General features: G+C 47.6%; 1 protein-coding gene across 5 annotated transcripts in view; it reads left to right on the top strand.

The window, feature by feature from the left end:
• The window catches only part of LOC118508163, a 133617-nt gene extending 116959 nt beyond the window's left edge, over positions 1–16658 (top strand). For all 5 annotated transcript variants that reach the window (XM_036047707.1, XM_036047708.1, XM_036047705.1 and 2 more), the window contains exons 2-4: positions 7690–8723; positions 9616–9878; positions 9986–16658. In XM_036047707.1, the coding sequence (XP_035903600.1) occupies positions 7960–8723; positions 9616–9878; positions 9986–13728 (4770 nt within the window). In that variant the 5' untranslated portion in view covers positions 7690–7959 and the 3' untranslated portion in view covers positions 13729–16658. The remainder of the gene's footprint in view (positions 1–7689; positions 8724–9615; positions 9879–9985) is intronic.
• The last annotated feature ends 3036 nt before the right edge of the window (positions 16659–19694 follow it).

Raw genomic sequence — 19694 nt, 5'->3', positions numbered from 1 at the left:
TTCACAGGGACTTGACTCTAAGAAGACTTGTTTTGCATCAAGAACACGAATCAACATAAACGTAACTGCGAATGAACTTTTCCTTTGTTGCGCACTGTCGTTGATCGGGATTGCAGCTCGCCTTTATTATCTGCCCTGGTTTCGCTGCTTGGAATGGGAGTGGGAGCGCTGCTATTTGTCTTCTCGCTTCGCTACGCAAGCACCGATCGTTCACCGATGGAAAACAAATTTTCTCACCCGATGTACAGATGGATGGAAACCTCGTGTCGTCGTTTCGTTTTGGCTGTAAAACGAACTGCATTTGAGCTGCTTCACGAGCGAGGACAAGAGAGGACACGGAAAAAAATGAGGACACGATGCAGTAAAAATATATCCAATCTTGCCCATGCCGTTGTTCGTTCATCAACCGGAGGGCGCAAACACCATTTCGCCCAAGCACTTGACCGGGAATAGATTTCATGTGCGTTCCGGGCAGGAGGAGAACATCAGGAGAGACGCGCGTTTGTTACACCGCTCCATTTGCAGCTTCGATCTCGGGTGGGTCCAATCGTTCCAGCGTTCCTGCTGGTGGTGTGTCTTGTGTGGTAGAGTAATGTTCAGCGCATCGCCGCACCAAAAATAGTTCGATCAATAAAAAGCACCATAAAATGGCAGCAGCAATGCACCAGTATTAGTAGCTTGTCGACGACCACCAATCGCATACAGCGCGTTTAATTTCGCCTGTAAAAGTTAATCGATGATTAAGGTGCCGATATTGTGGTGCTGCACGCAGATGACGCTCTGCCTCAGTGTGGCAATGCGGTGTGACAGTTGTAAAACGTTATCCCCCCCCGGCCGGCCGAGTTAAGCGAGTTAATTAAAAACAAAACCACAATCGTCAAGCTCCACACCGTCCAACCAGGCTTTGATGATCCAAATCGTTACACTAGCAGCTAGCTAAAGCGGAAGGGAAGAAGCGCTACGGTTAATGGATTTTATCTCGTAAAACCGGAAACTCGATATCGGAACCACGTATCACGTTTGCCGGTCATCCTCCACCAGTCTGTATGGGTGTGTGTGAGTGTGTGTGTAATAATAAACGCATCTTGTTCAGTTTTCGGACGACCGACCGCAGCCGGCAGGAGGCATGGCATGTGTTGAACATGTGGTGCTGTGACCAGGGACCAGCGGGCTGGCAATGGATTTGATTGCAATCGGCTCGTTTCGGCTCGCTGTTTTGTTTGATGGGCCGGCAGTGATTAAGTTTCAAATTTATATCACCCGCCAAATAATCTGCGGCAAACTGGCGTTGGGGGAGCACTGGAGCCACAACGCTCGGTGGACGAGTTGGTTTTTTCTTCTTCTCGTTTCGTCCGTTCGAGCTGGTTTATTACATCGTTGCCATAAACAATGGTGACGTATTTTCGCCGGTTTGGAGGGAAGAAAATATTATGTAATTTAGGCTCAACCAAAAAAAAAAAACACGGTTTGTTGGAGATGTGCAGAACTGAGGATGTGCTCCAGTTTGAAGGAAGAATTTATGGCACGAATCACCACGTTGCTGTTATGAAATCAGATATTTAAATTAGGCTAGTTTGTGTAAAGTCGGATCGTTCGACGAGCCTGGGAATTGGTTGTTTATCCTAGCGTCCCAATTAAGTGTCTCACGAACTTAATGATGTGGAACTCATTCAACTTGCAATAACTTATCTGGTTCCTACACTATTCGACGTTTGGTGTGGGATTTTTTTAGTGATTTTATAATAATAGTCAAGCAATTATCAAACTCCAGATGATATCGCAATAGCAAAATATTATTTTCCAAATGCATCATTTGATATCATAAGTAAGAAGCTCTGATCTGATCTCTGGAGATCTCTGGATTGCATAGTCAAATGAAAATGTTATTCTGATATCATATGACGCTTTTGTGAAATCATCTGAACCATTCACCTTGAACAAAGTCTCCGCAACATTTAAAGTAAAATGCATAAACATTCTCCTGGTCCGCAAAGCAACACGATACGCACTTCAGATGCTGCCCCCATTTTGAATGGGCCCACTGAAAGAGCCTAATGCCAGTCGTACCGGAGCAGCATCAGCCCTCTCTTCTATCTACTTCACCGAACCACCATCATCTGATAATGGTAGATCGATCCGCAACGGCATCCATGTAGCATCCGCCGTACCACTGGCGGTAATGGTCACAGAGCAGGAGAAGCTGAAGCAGCCCTGCGGCATGCTGACGGTCCAGTTTTGTCCCCGTTTCGGGGACCTGTACTCCCGTGCCTCGCCGTTGATGCGATGAAAAGCACTCTCCCGAGGTCGGAAAACCGATGTCGGCAAACGGGCGCTTAACGAAGACAGCAGCACCAACCACTAGGCAGGAGGAGAAAAAAAAATCCGCCCGATACAGCAAATGTGAACGTGCCTCTTAGCACAGTTTTGGAGCACATCAGGCAAAGTGCCTAACCACCGTTTTGTTGCCCGCGTTTTGCCCGTCGGATTTCCATTTCCCTTTCTCATACCACTGTGCGGTGGTCATTTGTGCTGACAGAGGTATAGGCACCGAAGCTGTGCACTGCCACCGAAGCAAAACCCCGAATACTAACGGGTCGGTATTCGACCCCACCCGTAATGTTCCACACAGCTACTCCCCCCTCCCCCCTCCCCCCTTACATGGGTCTATTGTTTCACTAATATTTTAAAATGGCTGCCCTGGGAGTGATCTTATACACGGCGCGTCTTTCTTTGTGCGCCCACTTTCTCTCGTTCGGTTGGAGAGCTCACTCACCCAAAGGCTTGGCGGTGGCCCGGTTTTTGTTTTCCTCTTCTTCTTCTTCTGGTTGGTTAGGTTAGAAAAAGGTATCGGAGGTAAAGGTACACCACCAGGCATCGGTAGTAGTAAGCTCAGCATAATTTGGATTATTCCACCCGGAGCAATGGGAACGGCAGAAGGTCACTCTCATTCGAGAGCAGCAGCGTGTCGTCGTCGGTTGGTAGAATTTATTTCCAGCGAGCTTTCGAAGCAACCAGGCACGCACATTCGCCCGTACCGTTGCAGGGACCAGAGAGCCTAACGAATCGCCGACTAGAGGAGGGACTAGAGCCCGAAAAACCAAACAAACTAATATGGGTCGTAATAAAACGATGAAACACACGAAATGAGACATAAAAACCCGCGCTTGATGCTCCAAATTGGCTGCTGATGCTGGCTGCAGGCGTCCAGCAATAGAGGGCCAGGCTCCGGTATTCTGGTGACTCCCGTCGACGCATAAAACCCCTTTCCATCTGGGGTGATGGCGATGATGATGATGGTGATGGAAAAAGTAAACATCAGCCATCAGGTCCGCCGGGCGCGCGTTGATGTGCGTGCTAATTAGGCATTCATCAAAATTAAAATCAACATAATAAATATTTATTGTTTAGTGTTCCCGATCGAGAGAGAGAGAGAGAGGGCGAGAAAAAGAAAGTCCAAAACAGCATCCACGAGCTTGATGGGATGTTTTCGTTCACACATTATCCCCGATCCATTCGGTCGCACATAATCGCTAGTTGAATTCTTTATCTCTGCCCTGTTCTGGTGATTTAAAGCCAATTTTTGTCTGCCAATTCCCTGCCCCCTTTCTCCCGGCAACCAACTGCCAGGAAGAAGGGAGCGGGAATCTGGACATGAATCCAGGCCCTTTTCTCTCGTTCGCACAGTGTCAATCAATCAGAATACGACTTGGCCTTCAATGTCCATTTTTAGAGCTGGTTGGCAGATGACAGGCGGACGGCTGTTCCTTCTGGTATGTTTGTTTCTTGCATCGCTACGATACGAGATCCGTTGGCGCGATCCCGATCGCTAATCTAACAATGAGGCAAAAAGCCTAATCTGGGTCGCTTAGGCGCATGGAAACGGGTTTCTAGTAGTAGCAGGCCCATGTACAGAGCGCGGTGCCTTAATCCGGTGCTAGGTGAATTTTATCTTACCAACGCACTTACTTTGAAATCCCGATAAGAAAAAAAAACCCTGCCAACAGAAAGGAGGAGACAGCAAGAAAAGGAATACAATAAGCCGTTTGTAGGTCACCGAAGACGGGAGAGCCTCGCCAATCGAACAGGCCGGCGTCCATTCTTTCGCCGATTTTCTTTCGCGGAGGAGAGGCAGCTACACACTATATTTTCCCCTAGCACATAAATCATAACATTTGCCGCTTGTTTCTGTTCTGCTTCTGTGGCCCGCTTACGGGCCGAAAAACTTCATTCAATGGCGCCGACGACAGCTCGATTTCCAATTTTTCCTCCACTGCCCCGAAAGGGTTCTTGGCTTTGGTTGGCAGGTTTTTTTTCCAGCACAGCAACTTATTATTCAACGAAACAATGGTTATTTATAGAGTGTGTGTGGTGTCGTCGAGAGCAAAAAAATCCGTCCATTTCCATGCCTCCTCGAACGGTGCCGTCCTTGTAGCGGAACTGGAAAACTATTCCCAGTGTGGCGGCTGTGAAACCGTTCTTTATTGTAACTTCCTTTTTGGCGATGGCAGCGAAGACACAGAAGCTTTTAAGGTCCGCGTTCTCTGCTGCTGCCGGTGCTGCCAGTTGACCATTGTTTCGTGTTTGATTTATGTCGGTAAAAGTTTCTCGGCTAGTTTGTTCGGGGTTTTTATGTATTGTATATCAGTAGGAGCAACAAAAAAAATAGCATGGGACAAAAGACACTCTCATATTCATTATATTGCACTCGAGTCGAGAATATCCAAATGCTTTCTTCCGGAAGAATTTCCAGCAGACGGGCGAGCTTCATCTTTTTCTTCTTTTTCGCCCACTTTAGCTTATCGGTAATTTAAATGGCGACATGAAAGTGCGCTACCCTCTCTCTCTCTCGCTCTTCATTACGTTTTCTACCGCTTGCAGAAAAAACTCAGATTTTTTCCTCAGAAGTCCTCCATGGACAAGGGAATCCATTAAATAAAGCGATAACACCAATGGCCGCCGTGGGAATTTGGGGTGGTTTTGGTGTTGGTGAAAAAATTAGCAAAAGGGTTGACAAATTCAACACGACCCTTGTCTATAGGCTCATTCGCTCGTTCGAATCATCCACTTATCGCGGTTGACGTTTTGAAGGATTCGGCAATCGACAATCGCCGCCGCCGGCCTGTGCTGCGTGGCACAGCCTCCTTCGATTGTGCGTTTCCGAATGACAAAAGCCGGGCGGGAATTGAAGAACCGCATCAACGAAAACACTTAAACATCGATGATCATCATCACCAAGAGGCACGGTGCCACGGTGTCTTTTTAATGCGTTTCTTGTGTTGCGTGTCGCCTTAATCTCGTCGGGCTTTTGCCTGATTGCCGCTTAAGCAAATTCCAAAACAATAGGGCAAAAAGCGTAATGGTTTGAATGTCACCCGCTGTGGCAGAGGCTAAAGCATGTAATCGAATGTGTGTCATCGAACGGTTGACATCTCAACTCGATAACAGGACACGCCGGTTTTGGGATGACACAGGCCCGCTCCTTCCGTACAGAAAGGGCAAAACCGTTTTGCGATAAGACCAACCGCCACTGCCGCTGCGATGTTGAACGTTGAAAGGAAATGATATCAGTACCGAAATAGCACAAAACACAAACGATTTTTGCTTCCATTTCCATGCTTTGCTTTTAATATCCTGTTATTAACGTTCTTCCCTTTTGTCCTCTCGTTTCCTTCACAGGATGCTAGCCTTGTCACCAACGCCCAACACACGATACCACAGGGCACGAGAGCACGAGTCTTGGAACTCTGAACGAGGATGTCCGGGGTTTAACCTTCGCCAGCTCTCTAACGTCAACAAGCAACCTAGCCGATGTAAAAATAGCCCTCCGGACACGGAAACACGACTGAGCGTGTAGAACACGGCAGACCAGAAAGCTAAATCCCGCCTGCATTACAAGGATCTCTGGGGGGGAGACACACACGTACACGAGCAACTGTAACCGTGTGCGAGTGATTTATGGTGTAATTTTATTGGAGAAGCGCGCCCGATCGAAGTCCCCCAAGTTCTGTGTCTATATCCCAGCAACGCGCGCGATCAATCTTGAGCCAGTGACTCGTATCGGACCTCACCCTAGATATACCTCGGTATGGTTCCGCCGAAGCGTGACGCACCGAGAGCGCGAGGGACACTGGCGCTCGTTTAGAGCATCACTTTACCGAACCTAAATTGTCCCGTTTAGTGCGGTGTTGTTGGTTGTGGAGAAGAGGCGAACGCGAGACGAGACGGCCCGGAGGCGCGACCAAGAAGTACCGGAGAAACACAGATAGAAACGAATAATTAAATATTCCCATCTTATGACGCCCTCCCCCTCGGACGCCTCTCGAGTCTCGAGCCCGCTGTACGGAGTTACATTTCGAAAGCCAGCCAACAGCCACCACTTCTTCTCCTATAACTTGAGAGAGAAAAAAAACAACTCGCTACGAAGTTACGAGCGATCGAGATCACGATCACGAAGCGCGCGGTCTATCCCATTCTCCCACACACATACACACGCACACATGCACGATGTATAGGAGTCCGTAGCCTCAGAAGTCCTCCAGGGGCCAAGCCCAGGTTTTGCTTTCGATCCGCTCGATTCTGCGCGCTCTAATGCGCGCAACGGAACGGACGGGACGGCACGACACCGACGAAGAAGGCAAACCTAGGTCGGAATGTGCCGTGCGCGACAGAGAAGCAACAGAAGAACACAGGGCACGGAAGATAATTTCGACCCTGTGACGAAGGAGACGACGACGACGACGGTGGCGGGAGCTGGGAGACACGCAGCTCACGATTCGAAAGGTGGTTCCCTGCAGTCCCTTGCAGTGTGTGTGTGTGTGTGTGTGTGTGTGTGTGTGTGTTGGAAGCACATAAAACATAAAACCCTCTTCGGTTGCATGTACCAGGGAAAAAAGGCGAGATAAAGCGAGAGAGCTTGATAGAGAACTTGCAAGGCAGATGCTTGAAGCGTTCCGTTCATTAAGGGACACTGGAACGAAGCGAAACAGTCGGCAGGCAGGCAGGTCAATCTTGCCACGGGAATACACGGCACCTTCTTCTGCTTCTTCTTCCTCCTCTTCTTCCACCGGGCACGATGATGTAGTGCCTGTTGTATGCACGGCACCTTCCTACACGGCTGAGCGCTGAGAAAGGCATAGGGACACGGTCTCCCAAACAAGCCGAACACAACTGCTCGTCGGCAGCAAAATAGCAGGTCGCCCGAGCTAAGCTTCTCTGCCAGCTCATGTGCCTCAAGTATGTGATAAATATGGATGGGCTCTGGCCGGGCGCGAGGTTAAAGGAAGGAAAGCAACTACTTAAGCATAGAAGGCGCATTAGGCACGGACGCACTCGAAGAAAAAAAACACAACATGCCCCGAGAAGCCGAGGGACGATTCGTTCCGGGCGGGCGTGTGATGGATTGTCCCGATTGAGAACGACGGCAAGAGGGTCGGGCATAGAACGAACGAACGGATGGGGGGGGACCTCACATAGTCTCAAGCATACCTAGAAACACACACTCGAAGGGGTGTGCTCCCCAAATGTAGCGGGGGATTGCTACTGACGCTGCGGAAAAGCTGTGTGTTTCGGCCAAGTTCTGTGAAGAAGTGAAAGGCGTATCAACCTAATATGTGAATTTAATTGGAGAAGGTGACTCCACACAGTTCGTGCTTTTTCTAATGTATCTTTCTTCTATCCTCCTCATTTTAGGATCCATATGCAGGAATACGCGTGCACAGTGTTACAATCTTAACCCAAATGAAAAAAGACTCGATGAACTGGTGAAAGTGAGTGTGTGCGTGTGTGTTTCAGTGTTTGCCAGTGGCACGACTCTCCCCGCCCCCACAGTATACAGAACAAGAAACAGTGTGGTGAGACATTCATATCCGGGGCCGTGTGCATGTGCAACCGTGCCAGTGCATCCTAGTGGTGGTTCCCCGTTTGTTTTCCCCCCGAAACCGTCCTCGCCACACACACGGGATGTCGTGCTGTGAGGGCACACGGTCGCTTCACAAGCGCTACAAAATATCACTTGCCGGCACCGGGAAAGGTTCCCGGGCAGTGCCGGACCTGATGCTACCGGCGGCTACAGCGGACGTGCGACCAGCACCGTCATCAGCGTTAGCAGCAGCATCGGATGATAGTAGCCGCGTGTGCGGCATGGCGATCGCGGACCTTACCACGCGCCACAGTGATAGTAGTAGTAGCAGCAGCGGCAGCCACAGCGCCGCCACCAGCTGCCGTAGTACCCGCGACAGTGGTTTTAGTATAAGCACTACCAAAAGTGACCCCCGGTTGAGCAGCGGCAGGAGTATAGGCGATAGCAGTAGACGAAGAAGTATTATCAGTCCCGCCCGCACACGCCGAAGGACGACAGTCCTGCGCCAGGGTGGCACCACGGCACAGGACACGGCCAGAAGGAAGCAGACCACCGTGTCGAGGCGGTTCGGGCGACTGTTGGTAGTTTTTGTAAGTAGTATTCTGCTGCTGGTGCTCGCCGGGCCCGGCCGTGTTGGGGCCGTGCTGCTCGACACGGTCGGCGGCGTTGGTGGGCCGGGCGACGCGAAAGCGCCGGTGCAAGCGTTCGGCGATGAGCTGGGCGGTGTAAACTTGGAACGGAGTATAGCGGCCGTGTTTAGCCGCGTTGCTTACGGGTCCACCACGACAACGAAGCGTAGCATACCGGACAACGTGTACGTGCCGAGTTTGACGACCGTCTCCACGCCGCTGCTGACCACGTTTAGGTGAGTGTTGCTTTTTTCCAGGGGGGGGGAAGGTTGATTTATATACGGGGTTGTCCGGCTTTGAATATCCTTTGCCCAGTCTCTGGGAGGTGATTATATGGTGGAAAATGAGGTCTGACCGGAACCAATCAAAAGCGGTAGTTACGGCACAAGAATTGCAGGGCTTTTAGGTTCTACATCCAAAGATAGAGTCAAGAGTATGAATTCATAGCAAGCACAAGAGGCGCTGTAAAAGAAGGTAGGATTTCTTGATCAATTCGTATACTTTTCCAAAAATCTACTTCTCAAAAGCTGGAATTAGACCAAGTAAAGTTCGAACCTAATTTATGTCCAGACAGGTTGAAGCTACAGCGCAACAAATCAATGCCCATATATTGATGGTAAACCCTGCTGTGCTGGAGGTGGGTTCTTCCGAGAACCCGTAGCGAGCAGGAACGAAACGATAAATCATATTGCCCAACACAGCGCACATAAGTATGCAAATGTGGCACCTCCCCAAAACTGTATTAAAAACACCTTCCAGACGAAAACTGGTCCGTTGAATATTCCGCTAGCTTGGCACCTTTCTCTCTCTCTCTCTCTCTCTGTGTGTATTTGTGTGGGAGCGTAGACCGCTCATTTTGACATACGGCTCAGAATATTGAACCGTACGAAAGCGGGAAAGCTGGAAGTCGGGACGCAACAGTAGTGTAAACTCATCATCCGGAACGAACCAAGTCCCCGGAAGTCACCCTCTCGGCGTAACGTGAAACCTAATTTCCTTTTGCTATGGTTGGCTTGCCACTCGCCAGTTGCTCATGTGAAATGCGTCAATTAGCCCCCGTGCAAGTGTCCCGTGAGCCGGTCACGTTAATTAAAACTCGTCCGCCTTCTTTTTTCGTTCCGCCTGTAGGTACGATAACAAGAATAAGGACACGCTGGGTGGATCGAGCCCTGGCGGTGGTCTGGGCGATAAGGACTCGCACTACAACCAGCAGCAGATCAGCGCTAACCACCGGAACTACGAGCTAGATCTTGAGCGGGATCACGTACTGCCAACGTCGGCCCCGAACGCGGAGATTCTCAAGAGCAACAGTAATCCGACCTATCCGAACCCGAACCGCCATCACAACCACGATCGTCACCGGCACTCAAACTCGACGCCATATCCGCACGGTAAGTTGTCCCGAGAGGACGGAGGAGGACGGTCGCACACACACACACACATTTCCGTGAAACTAATTACTAATTCTTCGCTTTGGGTTCCCCGTTCTCCCACTCAGGTCACAACGCGAAAAAGGGCTTTCCAACCAACTCGATGTTCTCAGGCGATATTCCAGCGTACTCGCCACCCTCGCGCACCTTCTTCACGCCTCCACTGCCCCGCAACTACACCAATCCGTTCGCCGACAAGCCAACGCTGCGCGGTACGAACAGTGACAGCACGATCATCAACACGGGCACCTACGCAAACCGACGGCCGCTTCCACCGCCGAGCTTGATGCCGGGACACGAACGAATCCCAATGCGCCCACCAGATCTGGTGCCCGGTGCACCGGGAGCGGGTGGTCTAGGTGTGTCGCCGAACAACGCTGGAGGTTTGCCGAAGGTGGCCGGAAATCCGGAAGCCGGTGGTGGCATGATACCGCCCGGCTCGTCGGGCCCATCTTCATCGCAATCGATGGAAGCCCAGCGGAAGAAGGCACTCAACACACCGTCGGAGAAGTCGAACAAGCTCGATGCGGCCAAGGGTTACGATGGCAATAGCAAGCTGTTCCTGCTGGACGAGAACGCAAACTCGAGTGCGATACTGCCGAACGGTATGCACTTCCCGTCGATCTCACGCATTCTGTCCGGCTCGAACGGACGTCCGCAGATGATACCGGATGTGTTGCTGCGGTCGGTAACGTCCGCTCCGCGCCCCAACCAACCGGCTTACGATCTTGGCGGTGGAACCGGTGGTGCGACTTCGCTCAGCAATGCCAAGAGTCCGGGAGGAGCGTTCGGAAACAGGCCAGTTGGGTTGGATGGAGATCGCGATCGCGATGGACTGACGAATGGAGGTGGCGATGGAGGAGGAGGAGGCGTTGGTCCAACTGGGGATGGAGACGGCCGGCGTCACTTTGAGGATGATGAGGGAGAGAACGACGAGGAAGATGAAGATGATGAGGATGATCCGTTTGAGGAGGGCGCCGCTAGACAGCAACCTGGCGGTGGTAGCACGTCTAACGTGGCCACTTCCACCGTCTCGTCAATGCACGTCCAATCGTCCTCTTCATCACCGATAACGCAACGGATGCCGAATCTTAACCTCAAGTCGGTCATGATCAAGAACGCGACGGGTGAGGAGGCTGGTGGCGCGGGGTACGGAAACGATCGTACCTTCCCGGGTGAGATAGCGGACTTCAGCACGTGGACGATCGCGTGGAACATCCACGTGTATCTGTCAGCCATCCTGTTCACCATACTGGCCGTGTACTCGATCTTCAAGATCATCTTCTACGACAAGCTGACGCACCTGTTCTCGCAGGCGTACTTCATCAGCATCCATCTGATCCTGATCATCATCTGCCTGCTGCGCATATTCTATCTCTGCTACGACGCGTACAACATGCACTTCAGCTTCAATCTGTTCGTGTCGGAGCTGCTGTTAAATCTGCCCCTCACCTTCCTCACGACGACGTTCGCCGTCTTGATTCTGTTCCTGTTGCTACGCTCGATAAACCACAAAACGAACCGGTACAGCTCTATCCTGAGACCGCTGACCATCATCATCGGTTCGGTGGTGCACGTTACGCTGTGCATCACGCTACATCTGGTGGAATCGTATGAGACGAAGCAGTTCTATCATAAGCAGCATCAGCTGCAGAGCAAACAGCTGCAGGCGGTCGGGGTGATGGGTGGTGGACGCGGTGGTCATGCACCGCCGACCAACATCCAGATTCCGCCGCGCGTTCTTTCGCTCATCTGCCAGATCATTTACATCTTCATCTGTCTCAGTCTCGGCATACTGTATCTGTACATGTACCGGCTGCTGAAGCGCATCCTGCACAAAAGCCAGAACTACATCCACGGGTATAACAACCTGTCGTACGCGATTCACATCACGATTGCGACGGCGCTGCTGTTCATTCTGCTCGCCGCCCTGCAGATCTACGGTGCCATCAGTATAAGCTCGCAGACGCGCGTCAAACTATCGCCCAGCAGTGGACTCCCGGGAGATGGTCCCGGTGGTCGACCTGGCGGTGGTGGAACACTGTGGGCATCACACATCGAGATCGATTGGTTCCAGTGGGGCTATCAGTTCAGTATACGGTTCATTGAGATTGTTATCGTGGCGCTGCTTTCCTGGGTGACAGGGCTGAAGACGGGCACGTCGAAGGTGATCCAACGCGAGAAGGACATGGAGCAACCGAATGCGAGTGGTTTTGCGCTTTTCCCCTGCACATCCTCCTCGAGCCAGGAAAACTTCGAGACGGACTATCCGGCCGTGTGCAATACGAACCGGAATCTGCACACCTACACGATGCGCACCGGGAAACCCATCTACGACGACAACTTCGCCCTGAACTCGCTCAATCTCGAGCAAAACAACCAGCAGGACCTGCAGCTCGGTCCGCCGGGCGTTGGTCCTGGCAACGAGTTCCAACGATCGCTCGAAACGAACAGTATGCGATCGTCCTCGCACAACTACAGCAACAACTACAATGGCAGCAACAGCAACAACGAACACGGTCCCGAGCCGGGCGATGATTTCCTCAACGAAACGGAACCCATGCCGGATCACTACGAGAATCCCAACTTTGAGCTGAAACAGCACCACCACCATCAGCACAGCGGTAGTGGAGGTGCGTCCGCTAACCAGTACCACGACATCATGGACAACTGTTACTCGGAACCGATCGGTGCACCCCAGTACGACACGAAATCGCTCCGCGGACAGCCGTCCGGACATCCGATGGCACCGCCGCACCGGAATTACGACTTCCAGAACTTCGAGCGGCCCAACTTTGATCCGCAGCACATGCAACCGACACTTCCGCAACCGTCCGCACTGAGTGCCGCCCAGTCAATGGCACGCGGTGAGTTCCGTGCATCGAAGAACCTGAAAACGCTCAAGAGTGGTCAGCTGCAGAACGATCTTGGTGGTGGTGGTTCGAGTACGATGGGCCACCATCACTACAACCATCACGCAAACATGGTGGCACCGGGCGGAGGAGGAGGAGGAGGAGGCGGGCCGGGCGATTCGTTCGATCGGCGGATCGGTGTGCGGAAGAGTGGCACGCTCAACAATATCGGTGCGATGCACTTTAACCCGCACGGTAGCGGTCGGAACAACAACTCCAACTCGTCTGCGTCCTCTTCGTCGGCTTCTTCGAATAATCGGGCGATACAGCAGCAACAGCAGCAGCAGCAGCAGCGCCGTGGCCCAATGTCCGGCGCACAAACGCTAAGCTCCGCTGGCCATCATCAGCAGGCACCGCTGCCACCGCATCATCACCCTGCAGGACACGGTTTCCCGCATCCCGGTAGCTTCAACGATCGGCTGCTGAATGGTGCGGCCGGCGCTGGGGATTCACTCGAAAGGATCGCTGCCGGCCATGCCGGTCCGGAGGGTAACTTTGAGGACGGTGCTAGCAATGGGTACTACCACAGCAAGAAGCGATCGCGAGAATCGTCCAGCTCGAGCTACACTGGAGGTCCGGTGCCGTACGCAACCAGCAACGATCATCATCCCCATCCGCACCATCATCCACACCAGGCGGTGGATTCGTCTCCATCGCCAACGGCCAGCATCGGTGGTAGTGGAAACGGGACGCCCACTGGAGGAGTACCGCCCGGTATCAACGGGACGACGTCCACCGCAACCGGTGTGCTGCCGGGTAAGATGGAACGGGCCCAGGACAATGGGAGCATGCTGGTGGCCGAGCAAGGTTTCGTACGATTCCGTGCGCTAGAGGAACCGACGTTAGGTTCGCGGACAAACCTGCGCGATAAGGGTGGTAAGATGTTCATCAATTCGTAAGGTGGGGTTGGTGTGGTGTGTGCGGTTGCTAGAAACCCGCCCATTTGAAAAGATTTCCCAATCTGGTGAGCCACCGCTAATTGCTACTTACAACTGGAACGCGGGAGCAGGGTGTGCGCGTTCGGTGTGATGGGTGTCCGAGGGTGCTGTGCGTATGTAAATAGTTTGAAGATGGGACAAAAGCAAAGGACGTGCAAGAACTGATCTCCCTACTTGAGAGTGTGTATGTTAGTGTTCGTGTGAAAGTGTGTCTCTCTCTCACTCTCAAGGTGTCTCTGCGTGAAACGAGACATCGGCCTTCTTGGATACATTTCTTTTAACAAGAATAATTGTGTACGCTCTCTCACATAAACACACACACACATACGCGTGCGCCCATTCGAGTTTCCTTGTAAAGGAAATGGCGATGGTGGCGCACTGCAGCAACACTAACTCCATCCTGTCATCTCCCATTCCTGTGGGACGTGCTGGGAATGCGAAATATGGGCTCAACAAAAATGGCTTGGCCGTCAATTAGAGACTTTTTCCGCCCCGCTGTATATGTGCGTGAGTGCGTGAGAGAGATAGAGGGAGGGAGTACGGAGAAGCAGAAAGCAGAACGTTTCCATGGAAACACGCAGGACTAACTACTAAGAAGAATGGCTTGCCTACATTTAGGCGCAAATGTTAAAACAAACAGAGAAAATCCATTTGTTTTCGTTCTTGCAACAGCTTTCTCTAATATCATCTTTGAAGCTTGTTAAAAGAACACACACACACAACATAGAAATTCACACACACACACACGTAAACTAATTGTGATGATTTAATCCGTCGTGTATATGGGAGGATCCGTGTATCAAGCATGTGTTCGAGGAAGTGTTTTCTCATCCCTTAATTTTCTGCCCTCTGTGTGCGTGCGTGTGTATGTGTACAGAAAAAAGCACTAAAAAAACAATAGAAATATTAATTTTCTCCCAAAATTAACACCCGCTTTTCTTGCCATATGCCACTGTAATGAGCGAACAAGAAGGGATTGTTCGAATGGACACACACACACACAAACGTAAAGTAAACCCTTTCACCCACCCCACCACCCTAAGGAGAAGGATCAATCCGCCAGCCGCTCCACTCCCGCATGCCCTTCGCGACTGTCCGTGATGTGATGATCGTGATCGTGATGGTGTTTTGTGCGCACGGACAAGGAAACAAGAAACGCTAGTCTGTTTTATATAAATGTAAACTGTACATTTGGACCTGTATCTATAATATCTATATATATATAAATGTATATGTGAATATCGTTTTATTTTTAACAAAAACTATTATTATTATTAAAAATTTACGATTAATTATTAATGATAATTCTGCAAGAGAAGCCGTTCGAGCGAGGTAGCTAAGTAAGGAGTGGTTTATGTTTCATTTGTCTTCTTATCGTTTTCTTTTATCACCTAAAAGCACACACAGAGAAAGTGAGAGTGTGTGTGGTGTTTGTGAGTTGTTTTAAATTCGTGCTTAATTTTATATGGCGCGACAAACTAGTTAAAGAACGAATGAACGAAGACACTCACGGCATACAAGGCACAAGGTGATGAATAATAAGCATTTAGCAGCATATTTTACTTTAATATAATACACACACACAACACATCGTTCTGTTGTGTATTTTGTTTAAAAAAAACATTCGTCCTTGTGTGAGTGTTCGTGAAGTAGAGCGTCCCCTCGAACGTGGCTGGAGGAGCGTGTGATAGCGATTGATAGTGACGAAAAAAAGCTACTTAATAAAAAATACCGAAAAATCCCCCCCCTTCGAAACTCGATTGAAAGCCAATGTGCAGACGTCCGTTTAGTTGTTTAAACTACTGCTAACATAAATAAAACAAAAATGCTTAGTGTGTCTGTGTGGGGTCGCTGGTCCGAACTGATTATGATGAAGCAGAAGTATGTAAAAAGTTTATGACATTAGAGCAAACGAAAAGCTGGACCCGATCACGAATTTGTGTTTCTTCTTTCCCCTCCCTGTCTGTTGTCGTCTCACCGTTTTTCTATGGTTTTCCTCTCCATCTTCCCCCTCTCTCGTCTAAGCTGTGCAACACATTTAATAAAAAAAGACGTCAGGAAATAGTTAAAAGAGAGAGAGAAGAAAAAAGTGAAACAAATGTATTAACTGAAAATTAGAAACAACAAAATGCAGCAGCACAGAACACAGAACATAATAACCCCACAAAGAAAAAAAAAACTCCCCAGCTCCGGGTATTGGAAGGATGGAAAATAAAACAGGAAAATATAGAAGAAGTAAAAAGAATCTGAGTAGAACAGAAAAAGAACACACAGACAAACAGCCATATAAAAAAAGGAAAACACACACACACAATTTCTGCTAGCTGTTAGAGAAAAAAAGAAAGAGAGAGAGAGAGAAAACAAAAAAGAGAATAATAGACCTTCGACACGAAATAGGTAAATGAAACACGAAACAGAAACAAAAAAAAACCTGCCTGGATTACTATTACTGCAAACAATAAAAATGCAACACAAAAAGGACGCAGAAAGAAGCAGAAGAAGCAGAAACTTGCAAAAACATTAAACAAAACCAAGCAAATAGGAAAAAGCAGGACGAGCGGCGGACGTCGACACGCGGGACGAAGCGGGAGAGAAAACACAACAAAGCAGAAGAAATATATATAAAAAAGAAGGAAAATAAAAGAAAAAAAACACAAACACACACACACACAAACAAAAGGTATATAAATATAATTATAACTGATTAGAAGAAGAAGCGAAGTGAGTGAGTGTTGCGAGCGAAAAATGTAATGTGATCGTTTAAAGCAGGATCGCATATCGCCAGTAAAGTAAAAATGTACTGGAAAATGATATGAAAAACAGCTAGACAACACACACACACACGCTCGATAACAAAACAAGTAAAAGAAAAAATCGTTTAAAAGAAAGAGATAAAAGGTAAGAAAAGAGGAGATGAAACAAAACAAGAAACACTTTCCAACAGGGAAAGTGGATGGATGGAGAAGGTAATGAAAATTATGAATATTTAAAGTAATTAAATTCAGTAAATTAAGAAATTACGTAAAAATAAAGATGCAAAATTCGACAAAAACTGAACCACCGCCTGTGTGCGTGTTGTTGTGTGCCCTTTTTTTATTTTATTTTTTGGTTTTCGCGGACCTTTAATTTGGAAATTTGGAACGCAAAAAACGGGGAAGAGTTTTTTCTTTTGGGATGGGAAGTTTTTAACCTGATTTTATTTATGGGATAGTAAATGATTAGAATAACAAAATTAATATGCTGTTTTCCCAAAACTATAAGTTGGCCAAATGATGATGAATGCACATACACACATACAGGTAACAGTCGACAGGCGTTGGAGTGAGATGCAAACAGGAGAAATAGCTCGAAGAATAGAAAACTCCAGAAGGAAAGAAAATGAGTAATTAGTGCGAGTAAGTGTATGTATTAGCCACCCTGAGAAGGAATAGTTACGCAAAACAGCCGCTATCCTTCATTGATCGTCCTTTCCTTCCTTTCTTTGCCACAGCACCCATACTCCAAAACTATGTTTCAACGACGACGTCCAATGTTCCAGCCTCCCAATTTCAAATCGCTTGCCACCACGGGCAGGCACAAAACTAGTATTAATAATAGGGAAATAAAATAGAACGGAACGGACAACACACACACAAATTGTGATGAAGATGGGCGCGTGCGAGTATCGATTGGGGTAGGTAAGAGGAAAGGCAAACGTGGGAAAACATGGTTAGAAAAATAGAAGAAAGCTGGAAAAACCCTTCTCCTAATTAAGACAAAAAAAGAGAAACCCACGAATAGGAATGTAATTAAATGATGTGTACTTGTGAAGAGTTGGTGGTTGCAGCCGTGGCAGCAAATGCGTCCTTCCTGCTGCTGCTCACCGCCCATCCTTACTGACAACAACAAATTCCATATAGCCAGTCAAACCAAGTGGAAAATAAAGATGCGAAAAGGAAGGCAGAAAATGCAGAAAAACGTACGAAGATTGTGCGTCCTTTTTTTTTTTTGGCTTTGGTTTGTATCAGTGGAATGTAATGTGAACATGGGAAAAAACGAGGTAAGTAAGCAGTTATTTTATTTTATTTTTTATGTTGACATGTGATTCAGGAACTCTGCTCTTTCTTTACTACACTCATTATCTATTATTTCATTTCTTCTTGATCGTTTAGTCGACTTACATGTTATTGATTTATATTTCCTTATATTTTTTTAATGTTTACTTTCGTGTTATTACTGTGGTTTTCAGTTGATAAGGCAATAGCATCCATTTTTATGGCAGACTCCTTAGATGCAATGGCAAATAAAGCTAGTTGACATGGAAACGGCTTCAGATGACAGGGGAATCAAATACCTTTTATTGTGATGTCCTCTGATGATATTGTCATAGTAGCCGTTGATATTGTACGCACTTGCCCGTACGCTGGCAGGTCGTGTACAATATCAATGGCTACTATGACAATATCATCGGAGGACATTTCAATAAAAAGATATTTGAGTTCCCTGTCATCTGAAGCCATTCCATATCAACTAGCTTTGTTTGCCATTCCATCTAAGAAGCCTGCCATAAAAATGGATGCTTTTGCCTTATCAACTAAAAAACCCTGTATTTTAAATGTATCTGTAGCTTTCTTATACCATTCTTTTACTTCTTCTGTATGTAATAGATTACTTCTCATATTATATTTTGCTTTATTATCATGTTTCCTAATCTTATCCTATTTCATTATGATTTTGTTTATGTTTTTTACTTATTTTTATCATCTATTTTAAGTCTTCTATTTATTATTGTTGATTTTTCCCGTCATTTGTTCATGTTGCTCAGGTTTATTATAAAAGATTTTAGCTTTTTTATGTTGCTATGTTTACTTATTTCTTTTATTTTTTTTATACATTTTTCATTGTTTTTCAATGAAATGGGTTTTTCAATCTATTTATTAGTTACTCTAATGTTTGTGTAATTTCTTTTGCTTCTTTTTGTTATTTTTTTTCTTTTCAGATTTTTTTTCAAACTTCTAGCATAGCAATACTTCTGTTTTCTAATCTTTAATCCCCTCATTACTTATATTTACTTTCGTTTAACTTGTTCTGTTTATAATCATCTAGGTAAAAAATGTGTTTCATTAGTCATCATCTAATCTATTTGCTTTATCCGTTCTGTTCTAATTTATTTTTCATATAAAGTATTTAATTTTTGACTAATTTCTCAATATATTTCTTTATACAGTTTTCTCTATTTTTATTTTCTTTTTAGGATTTTCAATAATTATAATTTTTACCAATGATCTAAAAAATAATTATAAATTTACCAATGGTCTTTTAAAATTCATAAAACGATTTTTATCCTTCGTAGAAAAAGAACCCTCTTCACGCTAACCTTGTGCAAGCTCAAATAACTCAAAGCGATAATAAGGACAATGATGATTGCACATTTGTCGGTTTGTTTAGATCATAAATAACACGAGCGATCGGTACGGTCTCTGCAGCCTTTTAAACCTTTCTGTAGAGTATAATTAGCCTCCAGCGTCCAAGGACTACTCTACTACTCGCATCCTCAAGACCCGAGCACAGAGATGCGAGTTGCTGTCGTCAAGGACACAGCTCAACGATTACAGACGACCTCTGATCGGCACAGCATCCCAATGCGCACTCTTGTACCCAGGTAGCGAAGCAAGAGAACTCGTAATTGAATTTCCATTCCACTTCACCGTTTCGCTCTGTTTGTCTCCGCAATTCCCGCCGTGTGTACAATTTGCTCCGAATGACAATTGCATTTTATGGTCCCTTCTTCTTTTTGTTTTTGTTGTTGGTTTGTTTTTCTTAGCCAAGGGTTAGGCGGTTTGAGTCCCTTTTGTTTTCTGTTCACCTGCACTTGTCCCGAGAAAAATCGCATTGAACACGCATCGCCTGCTACGAATGAGGCGAGCAGGATTTGATTGGCTCCTTGC

Source organism: Anopheles stephensi, chromosome 2 (genome assembly GCF_013141755.1).
Source record: "Anopheles stephensi strain Indian chromosome 2, UCI_ANSTEP_V1.0, whole genome shotgun sequence".
In the NCBI taxonomy this organism is placed as follows: domain Eukaryota; kingdom Metazoa; phylum Arthropoda; class Insecta; order Diptera; family Culicidae; genus Anopheles; species Anopheles stephensi.
This window is presented reverse-complemented; position numbering and strand designations above follow the sequence as displayed.